This window comes from Globicephala melas, chromosome 1 (genome assembly GCF_963455315.2).
Source record: "Globicephala melas chromosome 1, mGloMel1.2, whole genome shotgun sequence".
In the NCBI taxonomy this organism is placed as follows: domain Eukaryota; kingdom Metazoa; phylum Chordata; class Mammalia; order Artiodactyla; family Delphinidae; genus Globicephala; species Globicephala melas.
Window position 1 is genome coordinate 71,655,697 of NC_083314.1, and position 13,181 is coordinate 71,668,877.

At 49.2% G+C, this 13,181-nt stretch overlaps 1 protein-coding gene across 1 annotated transcript; it reads left to right on the plus strand.

The window, feature by feature from the left end:
* Nucleotides 1–2,006: 2,006 nt before the first annotated feature.
* On the plus strand, nucleotides 2,007–12,925 carry LOC115844701 (SLAM family member 9-like; the record flags this gene model as incomplete). The annotated part of the gene is given in 5 exon segments (XM_060286285.2): nucleotides 2,007–2,112; nucleotides 5,837–6,187; nucleotides 8,769–9,041; nucleotides 9,777–10,043; nucleotides 11,627–12,925. Coding segments are annotated over 5 exon segments (1,071 nt in total), but the record flags the coding sequence as incomplete, so codon positions are not given.
* Nucleotides 12,926–13,181: the final 256 nt, after the last annotated feature.

Sequence of the window (13,181 nt, forward strand, 5' to 3'; positions counted from 1 at the left end):
GTTACTAAAAGTTTCCTGACTTGTAAATGGAACAATATGTTCGTAAGCTGAACTGGCCTTAAGGCTGACAGGTTTTTAATTTGTCTGTTCGGGTTTTTTTTAGTAAATTGAATATGAATTCTTTTTTTTTTCAAAGTATTTGTTTATTTGGCTGGGCCAGGTCTTAGTTGTGGCACACAGCGTCTTAGTTGTGGCACACAGCATCTTCGTTGCCACGTGTGGGATCTTTAGTTGCAGCATGGGGGATCTAGTTCCCTGATCAGGAATCGAACCCAGGCCCCTGCACTGGGAGAGCGAACTCTTAACCGCTGGACCACCAGGGAAGTCCCTGAATATGAATTCTTAAAAGCAGTATAACCTACGAATGATTTTTTTAAGCACTAAAACCACCTTCAGGGAAATAAATGATAGTGGGGGAGTCTTATTTACTGGAAGGTAGTTTGCTAAGGTCACAGGGCTAGAAAGCAGCAGAGGCAGGATTCAGATCAAAAAGCTTCACACACACCCCACTGCACCCAATCCCTCCTGACGCTAAATCATTCACATAACTTTATTTTTCTATTGATGTGACTTTCCCACTGGCCTGTGGGCAACATGCTTGCAGAAACTTCTTTTCATCTTTGAATCCCCAGTCTCAACACAGTGCCTTTGCAGCTCCCAGCAGGAGCTCATCCTGTGTGTGTTGAATAATTGAGCGAGGAGAACCCAGTGAGAAGAGCATCCCGCAGCACCCTCAAGAGAGGGTTTCAAGTAAGGAGTGTTCCAATGTCAAATTCCACCAAGCGGTCATATAAGGTAAGGACCAAAGGATCTACAGGATGTGATTGACGGGAGACCGTTGGTGATGTTCTTAAAAGCAACATAGATTCTCTTCAAGTCTTGTCGGGGCACCTAGCCTCCACACACGGAAGGCCAGGGAGATACTTATCAAAGTCCAAGGAATAAGGGAGCCTTACTTCTGACTAGATTGTGACTAGTGACAGGTGACACTAGTCACAATCACATTCTCATGGAGATGTCAGAGGAGCCTGCATAGCCTAGCAAAGCCATCAGGACTCCTTGGTGTGGAGGGGAACACCAGGACTTTTCACACAACTCCCTCAACCGTACCACTAACAGGGCAAGAGAGTAAAATGATATCTGGTCGTCCTTTGTGGTTGGAGGCAGAGGCGGTCCCAAAAGTCTTGTCCCCTGGATTCTTCCAGCCTTGTTTCTGTGCCTAAGAAGCTACAGTCAAGCCTGTGCCTTTCCCATTTTTGTCTCTGGGCCATTCTGGGCTCGTTCTTCTCTGCCTGTTGACTCCGTGTCTGCTCATGGACTTACCAAGCGTGTAGGAACTAAGCCCTTACTATATGCTGATACTGAGCTAGTCACTGGGAATTGAAAGGTGAAAAAAGTAGACCTTACCTTCAAAGGGCTGAGAGACTACTAGGAAGTGTATGCAAGTAAGCAGTTGTTTATGGTAGAGCAGGATGGGTGTTACCATAGAGGCTAGTAGGGGGAAACTGAGAGGCCCAGAAGAGGGCAACTGTTCTAGTGTGGCGTTTCAGGCGAAGCCTTTCTCAAGGTGGTGATGACTTTAGTCGGGGAACAAGAGGATATTAGAAGGAGGCAGGTGAGCCAGGTGGCAGGGACTAGGGCGGTCCAGTAAGCCAAATTGCAGGAGTCAATTTACAAGAGTGAGAAATCATAAGGTATGTGAGGTGGGAGTCCAGGCGTGAGGCTCAGGGACACCATGAGGCCGAGCTCATGTAGGGAAGCCAGCAGATCCTGAAGGATTTCATCTGTCAGGACTGTGACCCTGGACTTTACCTTGTAGGGGATGGGGGACCTTAGAAGGATTTAAAGCAAGGCTGCGACAGCGTCAGCTTTGGCTTTTAAATAGCTCACTCTGTTACCTCTCACACTTCTTTCTTTCATATCCCCTTATTTTCATAGCATGTGACTCAAAAACTACATGTGATTAAAGCAGTGAAGTCTAAAAATGGGAAATGTTTGTGGGCTGATATTTACATGCACACGGTCCGTCAGCTGCTGTGAGGCAGGCCAGTCTGCTGCATATTGTGGGCCTTTCTCTATGGTGGTCCTTGCTCCTCCTAGGTCTTCTCACTGGTAAGTCTGTCCTTGCCACTGCCTCCCAGGCACCTCTATCTGCCTGCATGTTGGGTTTCTCCAGCAATGGGTCATTTTCACTGAAGATGCTGCCTCACTGGGAGCCAGACTCTGTGTGTGTGTGTGTGTGTGTGTGAGGTGTGTGTGCGTATGAGGGGTGTGTGTGCTATCATCTCAGACCATGCAAACCCAGATTGTGTCCTGTCACTTTCACACTTCTTCTGCTAGTGAGTCTCAAGGACCCTGGAAGTCCCCAGACAGACCGATGGTGGAGGCATGAGATAGGAGATCCGCCACAGCCAGTTTCAGGACCTCATCTGCATCTTGCCATTTCAAGCATGATCCTCTTATGCTCTCTCCCCCAAGCCTCTGAGAGTCACCTTTATTGTGAATTGGGCTTTCCTGTCGCATAAATGACTCCAGTAGGGGATCTCAAACCTGGCACCTTGTGGCTGTTCCTGTCCCTCTGGGTTCTTACTGCTCACTCCCATGGCCCCAAGGACCTGGGTGGTGGCAGGAAACAGGCTGGAGAACTGGAGGCCAGAGGAACAGAGCTCTTAAGAAACCCATGGGGAGGGGCCAGGTTCTGCTCTTAGCTTCCAGAGTTTCCGTCTTTTGCTTTCATCCTCATTTAGGAGGAAACCAGCTTGCACTGGTTATCAGGGTCACATGCTTTCAGGGTGGCCACCACCCCAGCCTTTAGGGTGTCCCCTAAGCCTGCTGTAGAATCCTTTAAATGTGTTTAAAACTTGGCAGTTTATAAAGAACTTTTACTCAAATTTAAAATATTCTGATCCCCGGCTTCCCTGGTGGCGCAGCGGTTAAGAATCCACCTGCCAATGCAGGGGACACAGGTTCGAGCCCCGGTCCCGGAAGATCCCACATGCCGCGGAGCAACTAGGCCCATGCGCCACGACTACTGAAGCCCACGCACCTAGAGCCCGTGCTCCACAGCAAAAGGAGTCACCACAGTGAGAAGCCCGAGCACCGCAACGAAGAGCAGCCCCCGCTCACCGCAACTAGAGAAAGCCCGCGCACAGCAACGAAGACCCAACTCAGCCAAATATAAAAAATTAAATAAATAAATTTATTAAAGAAAGAAAGAAATTAAATAATCTGATCCCCACAACAATCTTGTGATATAGATAAGGCAGGTAGTATTAAGCATATTTTACAGACGGTGGACTGAGAGATTAGATGACATCTTCCGGCACACAGCTGGTGAGCTGTGAGAATGGAAGTCAGCACGGCCCAGCTGTGGGAATGCAGCAGCAGCAAGGAAACTCAGAGAGCCACAGTGTCCCCAACCAAAGTCACAGAATTGAAACTCAGACGCCGGATTCCTGGAAGCTTCCCCTTGCCTCCACTTTCATAACCCTCCATGAAGCAACAAGCACATCTGTGAGCTTCCCTTCCTCTGTGGCATCCAGGCCCGGCCCTTGGAGGTCACTGTTCACAGGGGCATCCCTAGGGCATGTGGCAAAAGAATGAGTGAGACAGGTCCTGCCTTAAAAAATGTTCATATTTCTTCGGTTCAATTCCAGAAACATTTATTGAGGCCTCTTGTGTGCTGGTCCTGTGCTGTGTGTGTGTGGTGGGGAACGGGGTCAGTGGCACACAGGGAGGAATTAGGTGTGGTGCAATTCTGCTGCTGGCAGCGCAGTGTAGTCAACAGAGCATAAGCTTTGGGGTCAGGCGAACTTGGGTTTCATGTGACCTCTATTGCTTCCTAGCTGGTGACTCTGGGCAAGTAATTTTCTTAAGCTCTTTGAGTCTCATGGTCTTCATCTGTGAAGTGGGAATAAAAATACGGACCTTACTAGTTTGCTGGGAAAGTTAGATAAAATAATGTGCTTAACGTCCTCAGCAGTGTCTGGCACTGGCGTTTCATGTACTGATCTGATCCCTTTGTGTCTCTTTCCCTCATTGAATCCAGAAACAGGATTCAGAGAGGGAAGCTCTACATACATCCCACTGCACCTAACCACGTGGCTAAACCATCAGCCTTACTTTACTTTATTGCTCAGACACTAATTCCCTTCTACCTTCTCCTGTCCTTGGGGAGCTCATGAACTATGGGGAAACACAAACAACCCAGCTAGTTGTATGAGGCAGAATGAAGTAAAAGCTTTAAACAAAACAAGCCAACAAAAGCACAGGCTGAAGGAAACTAGGAGGAAAGCATGGCCAGACCGGAAGTATGGAGCTCAACTAAGGCTCCAGAAAGGAAGTAGCACTTGAACTAGGCTTAACGAGTTACTGCGCTCAAGGGTGCAAGGGTGACCATAGCTGCTTGGTCAAGGTGGAATTCCTCCGGGCCAGACTTTAGGTCCTGGGCCAACTTGGGATGAGAAAGATCCATCTGGTGCTAGCACTGCCTTGGCATGCTTCCAGCCGATTTGTACCATCCTCCAAGTGGAGCCAGAAGAGCTCCATGGAAGAAATGAACGCCAGGCCGTCAAGTGGATTCTGTGGTGGGCACACAGGATGTTGTACGTCCCCACAGTGTGGAATCCCCACTCCCACAAGACAGCAACCACACCCCTACTCCTTGTCACCACAGCTACTATCACAGGACTTCTCAGTTCAACTTTCAGCAGAAAAACCTCACCACCAGGCCTAGGAATCAGTGATGCGGCCAGTGCATCTAGATTCCAGTTTGAATCAGGACCTGCATCCCTCCCCGGGCCAGGCAGCCTTTTCTCTTTAAACAGCTATGCAGCAGACCTGAGTCAGTTTCAGACTTTCTGCCTCCTGGGACTGTGTCGGTGTTGCAAAAATAGAGGTGGGTCGCACTACTTAGGAGTGTTTTTTTTTACATTTCCCTGCAAGAGCACTGACTAGTTTTGGTAAGGATGCAAACAAGATGCAGTCACCAACTTATTTCAGTGAAGTTAAGTATCTTTAATAATACCATAGTGAGGCATTTCCTTGCATTATCTCATTTAACACTCACAAAATCCTGGAAGATGGTACTCCCTGTTTCACAGGTGAGAAAACCAGGACTCAGAGAGGTTAAGTAACCTGCCAAAGATCACACAGCTAGCACCTGGTAGAGCAATGGCTTGAACTTGGGCAGTCTGACTAGTGCCCTGGTGTTACACTCTTCTCTCAAGGGCAGTCTAGGCTGGTATCCAAATGACTGTCCCACTGACCGTGCTTAACCTGGCTTGGCTAGCACAGCACCATACCCCCTGCTCTGGAAAGATATGTTCCCAGATTCCTGGCTGGGCCTCAGAGGAGCTGGCTTTTGTTTCACAAGTGGCCAAATAAGCAATTATGGGGGATGCTGGAAAGCAGTTCCTGCTGTGGATGCAGCTGGGCTAAGTGAGTTCTGGTCCTATTCCCTGAATGGGCAAGAGAGTGACTCACAGAAACAGCAGAGATCACCGCCCCCACAGGCCCCTCCCAAGAATTTTGCTTACTCTCCATGACACTTAGTACCTGCAACCCTTAGGACAGCCTTCATTGATTATTTCCTTATATGTTAATTAATGTAAATGCTGAAGGAGACCACTTTGGTGTGGAGGAGTGACCAAGTTGTGTTCTAGTTCTATCCCTATAACTAGCTATGTAGTCTTGAGCAAGGCATCTAAATTCTGTGGATCTCTGTTTTCTCACCTATAAAATAGGAATAATAATCATGGCCCTGACTCTCTCTCAGGCCTGTTGTGAGCCTCCAATGTAATAGGCTGCCTCTGAAACCTCTGTTCTGTGTTTGCAGGACCAGGGGCTTCCAGAGAGGACTCAGCCCCCACGGTGGTAACTGGGACCCTAGGGGGGTCTGTCATTTTGCCCCTGCAGCTGCAGGATGGACAGCAGGTGGAGAGCATCTACTGGATGTGTCGTTTGGTGTCCGGGGTAATAGCCACGGTAACCTTGGTAGAAGCTGGAGGGCCAGACACCTTTTACCAGGCAGAAACGCAGTACTGGGGTCGTTTGAGTGTGGTGGGCCCAGGCTGCTCCCTGCAGATCAGCCACCTGAGCTGGGAGGGTTCAGGGTCCTACCGAGCCCACGTTAATCTGTGGAGTTCCCGCATCACCCACGCCTGGGAGTACAGCCTGCACGTCTATGGTGAGTGTCTGGGGAACGGCAACAGGTGGGTGTGTGTGGTGACTGTCTTTCAGTCATTTTTATAGCCTTTCCCACTTTGGTTACATTTATAATTTTCTTTCTAATTAAAAGGCTAACACGTGCTCACTGGGGAAAAACATGGAAAATAGAGTTACCTGGGAGAATACCCTGAAAAATCTCGGGGCCCAGGACGTGTCCCAGACCAGTTGCAGCAGAACCGCTGGGTCTGGGCAGAGAATGGTATTTCAGGCCCTGAGAACTGGCTTCTGCCACAACCTACTTGTGTGGCCTTGAGCTTTCTCCTTGCTAAAATAGGAACACTACCTTCTGTGAGAATGAAATTCATGGGAAAGAACTTTGTAAAGCTCTGTACAGATGTACGAGAACACTATTATCATATTCATTTAAGGAAATTTAAACGACTGTTTTAGCAGGGGAAACTACAAAGGGGACAAGGAGTCGGGGGCGGGGGGTGTCAGGCATACGCAGCAGCAAGATCGGCCAGTGAAGACACAGTCAAGTACTTTTAGATTCAAACAGCTTATTACTTATATAGGTAGTGAGAGGGAGAGGGGCCAAAGGTCCTCATCCCACGCCCCAGAAATGATGACACTGAGAAAAAAGGAACCGGATGAACATAACGGGGGTTGCCGAGAAACAAATTCTAGACTGCAGAGAAAAGGTTTCGTAGTCAGCAGCTCTGTTCTGCGAGGGTGGAGCAGGAAGCCCTGAACCCCATGACAAACTGCTCATGACAGCCTCCCAGGAGGGACCGGTGGGAGTCCTGTGGGAGATGGCTTCAAGGTAATTCTTCACAGGCCACCCTCCTGTCGTGTTCTGGGAGGATCACAAGGCCTTTTGCAAGACTCGGATTAGCCGTGATTCTAGTCTTTGCTTGAGGAACAAGGAGGCCATGGATGGCAAGTTCACCAGGCAAGGTCACCATGATGCCATGGCAGAGCTGTTCCTCTACAGTGGGTCGCAGGAAAGGTACCAATGAGGAGTGAGGATGAACACAGGAAGCTAAGTGATGGAGAGAAAGTGGATATCCTTCTCAGACATCTTCCTGGTCTATGTGACAGGAAATATTCCTATTAGGTGAAGGCTTTTTTTTTTTTTTAAGTCGGGGATGATGGAATTGCCAAGGTCAGGTTCACATGGTTGGGGAGAAAGCATTTCTGCCATAAACTGGCCTGCAATGGCTGTGGCCCATTCCTCAGACAGGGTGAGGGAACACTGGGTGAGGGGCTGCTGGGACCTGGGGTAGGACTGTTCACCCCAGGGGTGGTGGGAGAGCCCTCGCACTATGCTGATGGTCATTCTGGCAAGATGAGCTCAGTGCGCGTTCTGGGCAGGATATAAAGCTGTGCTAACCAATCAGAGAGGGCTCCTGGGGCAAGAGTGATGATAAGGGGCCAGGCTTTCATCCTTCACAGGGTATTTCCCAAGTCAGTGGCGGTTCGTGACAGCCTTGCTAACAGGCAGGAAAGGGGTTTTGATTTCTAGGCTAAGGAGACTGAGTCTCAGAGAGAAAAAAATGACATACCCGTGACAGAGAGCTAGAAAGATGCAGAGAGCTGGGAATAGAACTCAGGTACCCCAATGCCACACCCTGGATTTCTCATATGTCCCTGTATTTATCTTCCTGAGCTTGAGAGGACACTGAAGAGACAAGGGCCTGCAGGAGGGGTCGCAGGGGAAGGGTTTGGATCCCAGGGCCTGGTCTATGGAAGACACACTGGAGTGAGGCAGCAGAAAGTTACCCAGCAGTGGACATGTCCAGCTTGCCTTCTCCTGGGGGACATTCCGGGCTGTGTTGTCCTATTTTGCACAGTTGAGTTGCCCCTGAGGCTACTGTCAGGTGGACCCCAGGGCAGAGGCCCAATAGCAGAGCAGTCTTCTCCCAAGCCTTGTGACTTTGTTGCCTGTCCTGATTGTCTGTTGTCTGCAACTGCTCTTGCTGCTGCCCTCAAACCGTCCTGATTCTGGCCTGGGGAGGCAGGTGGGCAAATAACGAGACTCTGGATACATTAAGGAGAGCATCTGGGTGCCTGGTCCCGGGATGAGAAGGGATGGAGTGGAGGTGGAAGGGAATGCAAGGACGTAGGAGAAACCTCAAAGGCATAGGGCCACCTCCTCTGGGAGCCTGGTTCAGCATCTGGAAGCTCAGTGTATACTGCAGAGTGCCCTACTGGAGGAAGATGTAATTACAACACGGTTCCTTGTTTGCCCGTACAGACAGCCTTCATCTACTCAGGGCAGGGTGGGAATTCAGCTTTGAGGTCAGATCCATTGGATTTAGGATCGATGAGACTCTGGGCAAGTAACTTAATAGAGTAGATATAACACCTTCCCTACCTACTTCATAAGATTGTTCTGGGAATCTGAGGAGATATTAAGTGACATGCCTTATAAAGCCCAAAGCTTGAGAATAGATGTGGCCAGCTTCTGCCTCTGTTGTTCCTTCTGTATATTCAGGGTGGCGCAGGGTCTTGGCAGCCACGCCTCCTGCTTCTGCCCTGTGAAGGGAAGGTCCAGAGCAGTTTTCCAGTCTTCCGTTGGTTCTTTGTTGCACACAAAGAGCAGCTGGCCCGGCCCCGTGTCACAATGAGCTCTAGGATGAGTGGGAATGGACACTGCCTCGTCATCCTAACATGCATGGCAGAAAGCAGAGGAGGCACTGTGACCTACAGCTGGACACCCCTGGGGCCCCGGACTGTTGTGTCCCACGGAGGGTCTGTCCTCAGTGTCTCCTTGAGACCTGGGAACAGTGCTCTGAACCTTACCTCTGTGGTCAAGAACCCAGTTGGTAACAACAGCTCCCTCCCTGTCTTGGTGCCGCCCTCACGCACAGGTACCTGAAACCCAAGCACACACCCTGCTTGGCAGCTCTAGAGTGGACGGAAGCTGGAGGAAGGAGTCTTGTCCCCTTCAGGCCCCCAGGAGAGGGGTGAACACCCTTGAGAGAGTGGGGGAGCCAGGGTTGCTCTGTGTGGTCAGGGGAGAGGAAGGAGACCCGCTGGACCTGATGGGGAGGCTGGAGTGGTCTGGGCAGGAGGGGCTGGATGGGACCTATGGCTGCCCCAAGTGGCCAGGGAGACTCTGACGCTGAAGCTGTGGTTTTCTCTCTCCATCTGCAGGACCAGGAATCCTGGGAGGGAAATCAGTAGGGGAGATAGTGATCAGCACCCTTGGGAAGTCGGCCCCTCTGCCTCTGGAAGTCCCGGTGGGGCAGGAGGTTGAAAAGGTTACCTGGAGCTCTCCAGGGCTTGTGGCTATTTTGCAACCAGGACGGGCAGGCAAACCAATCCTTGTTGCTGGGATGCAGGGACCCAAGAGCAGGAGAGTGAGTGTCCTCCGCCACAACTACCCTCTTCAGATCAGCTCCCTGAGGCTGCAGGACTCTGGCTCCTATAAAGCCTGGATAACTCTGCAGAGTCCCCCGATCAACAACACCAAGGATTTCACCCTGCGCGGCTGTGGTGGGGGTGGGGGGTAGAGGGCCTACGTTTGAACTCTGACCTTTCTTCTCCTCTGCTTGGCCAAGCCAGAGCCTTCTCACAGCTTGAACTATCTCTTCTTGGAACAGAGAGTCTGCAAGAGCCCAATATCACGGCCAGCTCTCAGATCATGAAGGATGGGACCTGCTTCATCACCCTGGCTTGCTGGATGGACCAGGCTGGAGAGGATGTTAAGTAGAGCTGGGACCCCCAAGGCCAGGGGGCAGTTGCGTCTCACAGGCGGACCACTCTCAGCGTGTCCTGGAGATCTGGGGTCAGTGACAGGTATCGCTGTACTGCCAAGAACCCCATCAGCCAGAGCTCCAGCTCCATCCCTGTCAGGCCCCTCTGCTCAGGTAACCGCTTCCTTCTGAGAACCTTTCACTGCAGACTCGGTCCAGATTCACAGCATCCCTGCCTGCCTTCCTCAGGGTTCTAGGAGTGGTTAAAGAAAAATAGGGCAGGATTAGTTTGCAGGAGGGAGCATCTCTGGGGTGGCAGGAGATGAGGGTTCTGGCACTACCATCCCACTCTGCCCACCTTCTGTCGGCCCCAGACCCCCATGCCTGGACTTGCAGCAGACTCAGCTGGGTATTGGCTCATTCCTGGCACTCCCTGAGGGAAGGTGCTTCCCCCATCCTCACTCAGTCCTGCAGAGCCCACCGAGGAGGGGTCCCAGACCTCCTTGCTTGTGTCCTCAGAGAAACCTCAGCCCCTACTCCTGCCTAGAGCTGCTCCGAGAGGGTAACAGGGCTGTGCTCCTCCGGTGGGCAAGGGTGGCCTCTCCTGGGTTCCACAGGCCATGACAGGAAACTGCCTCGGTCCAAACACACCTGTTCCTCTCCTCTTCTCCACTGACCTCTGAAACAGTTGTCTCTGCTCCCTGTCTCTGGATCCTCACCAGCCATTCACTCCTCAACCCCTTGTGGCTGGTTTGCCCCAGTAGCATCCTGATAGGTAAGCTCAGGGGCTACTCCTCAATTCTGTTACCCTCGACCTGCTCTCCTCAGCCACATGGGCTGCTCTCTCCTGGACCTCTTCTCTCGGGTCACAGTCCTTCCCAGGACTGATGTTGCCCCATGCCCATGCCTCTCCCCACATCCCTTGTTTTCTTCCTGTTGCCAAAGGCAGAAAGCTGGTTATTTAGAGCCCTTGTCTTCCTCACGCTACCAGCCATTGCTCACACCTTCCTCACTTCACGTATTCCTCACCTGGTCTCCTAACTCCCCTCCCCTCCCAGTCATCCTCCTGACTGTGCTGCTAGGGGGTTAATTCTAAATGAAAGCCATGCTTATGTTTCTTTTCGCTTAAAACCCTATGATGTCTGCCCACTATCTAAGGTATAAATATTTTTGCACCTCTTTCTTCATTAAGCAACATGCATTTACAGAGCATTTTTAAGGCACCCAGTGTTGTTCTAGTCATTGAAGGTACAGTGAAGAAGAGGTCTGGATATATTCCCACCCCTTGGGGAACTCACCGTTACAATCATCACGATCTGCGGCTAACCCTAGTAAATGACTTTAGGAGAGCACTGAGCGTGCTGTATAATGGCCTTTGTGCATGTGTCTGTGTTCTCCACGGAACCATGACAAAGCCCATGCTTACCCTTCTCTGCATCTCCAATACACAGCATGTAATAATAGGTGTCTGAAGTGTGAATCTGACAAGATTTTAAGGGGCAGCCTAGGCTGGGTGTAATGGGACACAAGGAAACAGGATAATTGGCTTCAGACATTAACATTCTCCCTCCTTCTCTGTGGGGCCTGGAGAACATTTCAGCTCCATCCCCAGATCCAGCTTCCTCAAGGGATCTCCAGCCCACTCACACCTCTGACTTTTCTTCCTGGAATACTCCTTTCCCTGTTTCCCTGTCTTCCCATTTCTTTTCTTCTCTTCCTTTTACCCAATTCCCAACCTGTGATCATTGTTTATTCAGGTTCCTTCCTACTCTGCTCCTTGAGGAAAGAGTTTCTTCTCTTTTTGATCCTGGGAGCTTTGCAGATTAAATAGATTTCACCTTGACCTGTGGAGAAGCCAAGAGGAAGAATGTGAGAAGAGGGTCACCCTGTGAGACACAGAGATAAGGAAGTCTACACAGAGAGAGAGGAGTGTGACCTGATACCAGCATCTCCTGGTGTGAGTGAGAGAGAGACATCGATTCTGATTAAGTGGAAAACTGATTTCTTTTGCAAACCGAGTTCAAAACAAGCAAGAAACTGCTACATATCTTCAGTTTAAAATAATCTGTTTATGTCTTAACTGTTTTAAAGTGTTCAGAAAGAAAAGAGGGCTTATTCACATAAGAAAAATTGAATGGTTTGAAGCATAGTTAATATATAATGATAATATGTAATTAACAAAACTATTAAATTTTGTGCATATACATTATTTTTTGTTAAAATTTAAGTAAATGGGCTCAGAGGACCCAGATTCAACTTAAATTTCATCTCCTTGGAGCAGCCTTTGACCACCTTATTGAAGCAGGTCTTACTTATTCATAGTCATTGTACCCAGTTCAGTTTTGTCAAATTATCACAATTTGTAAATATATATTTATTTGTTAGTTGTCGTGGTCTGAACGAGGGTTGGAAAATAATTTCTAGACACAAGGCAGAATGTAAAGAAGATAGAATTTATTGGAGGGCAGGGTCGCTGCCAGAACAGCGTGTTGACTTCCTAGTAGTCTGGGACACTCAAGCCAGAACGTGTGCTACTGCTCAGTTTTTATAGCCAGAAAACAAAAGAATGGTCCAAGGTGAAAATTTCATTTACTGATTGGTCAAGGCACATATACCTTCCTTCTATAGAGTGGGAGTGGGACAGGACATATGCCTTTCCTTAGTTGGGACAGGTCCTGTTTCCCAGGTGAGCATTGCCCAGGTGGGCTCAGGAATTTTGTAACCATTACAACATGGTGGGGAGGGCAATTAAGAGTCCAGTAGGGGGTGTAACGCTGACACCTTTTCAGGCAACGTCGTCCTTTATCCTTGAAGCATCATTGTCCTTGGAGCACCACATTAGTTTACTTGTTTATTGTCTCTCTCCCCCACAAGACATTCAGCCCATGAGGACAAGAACTGTATCTATTTTGTTTACAACTGTAAACCCAAAGGGTAATAGAGTTCTTGGCTTGTGGTAGATATTTCAATATTTTTTTTAATGCATGAATAACTAGTTGTATTAGAGTTGAGAACATTCTTTTTAAGATTTGAAGACTATCAGAAAGTTTCGTAAAAATCTGGGACCTATACCATTGTGTGTGTGTGTTTTTCTTTCTGCTTTCGATAAAGGAAGAAGAAAATGGGATCTTTAGCTTAAAATTTCCTTGAGTGCTCAACAGCTAGCAAAAGAAAGAAGTTAAAATAAGAAGAAAGTCTCTCCTACGAGGTTCTGACAGGAAGCTGCTCTGAAGTGCTAAATAGGTTTATCTAGAGTTTGAACCATATATAAACAATGGAGCCAAAATCATAATTTAGGTGTGAGAGAGGACT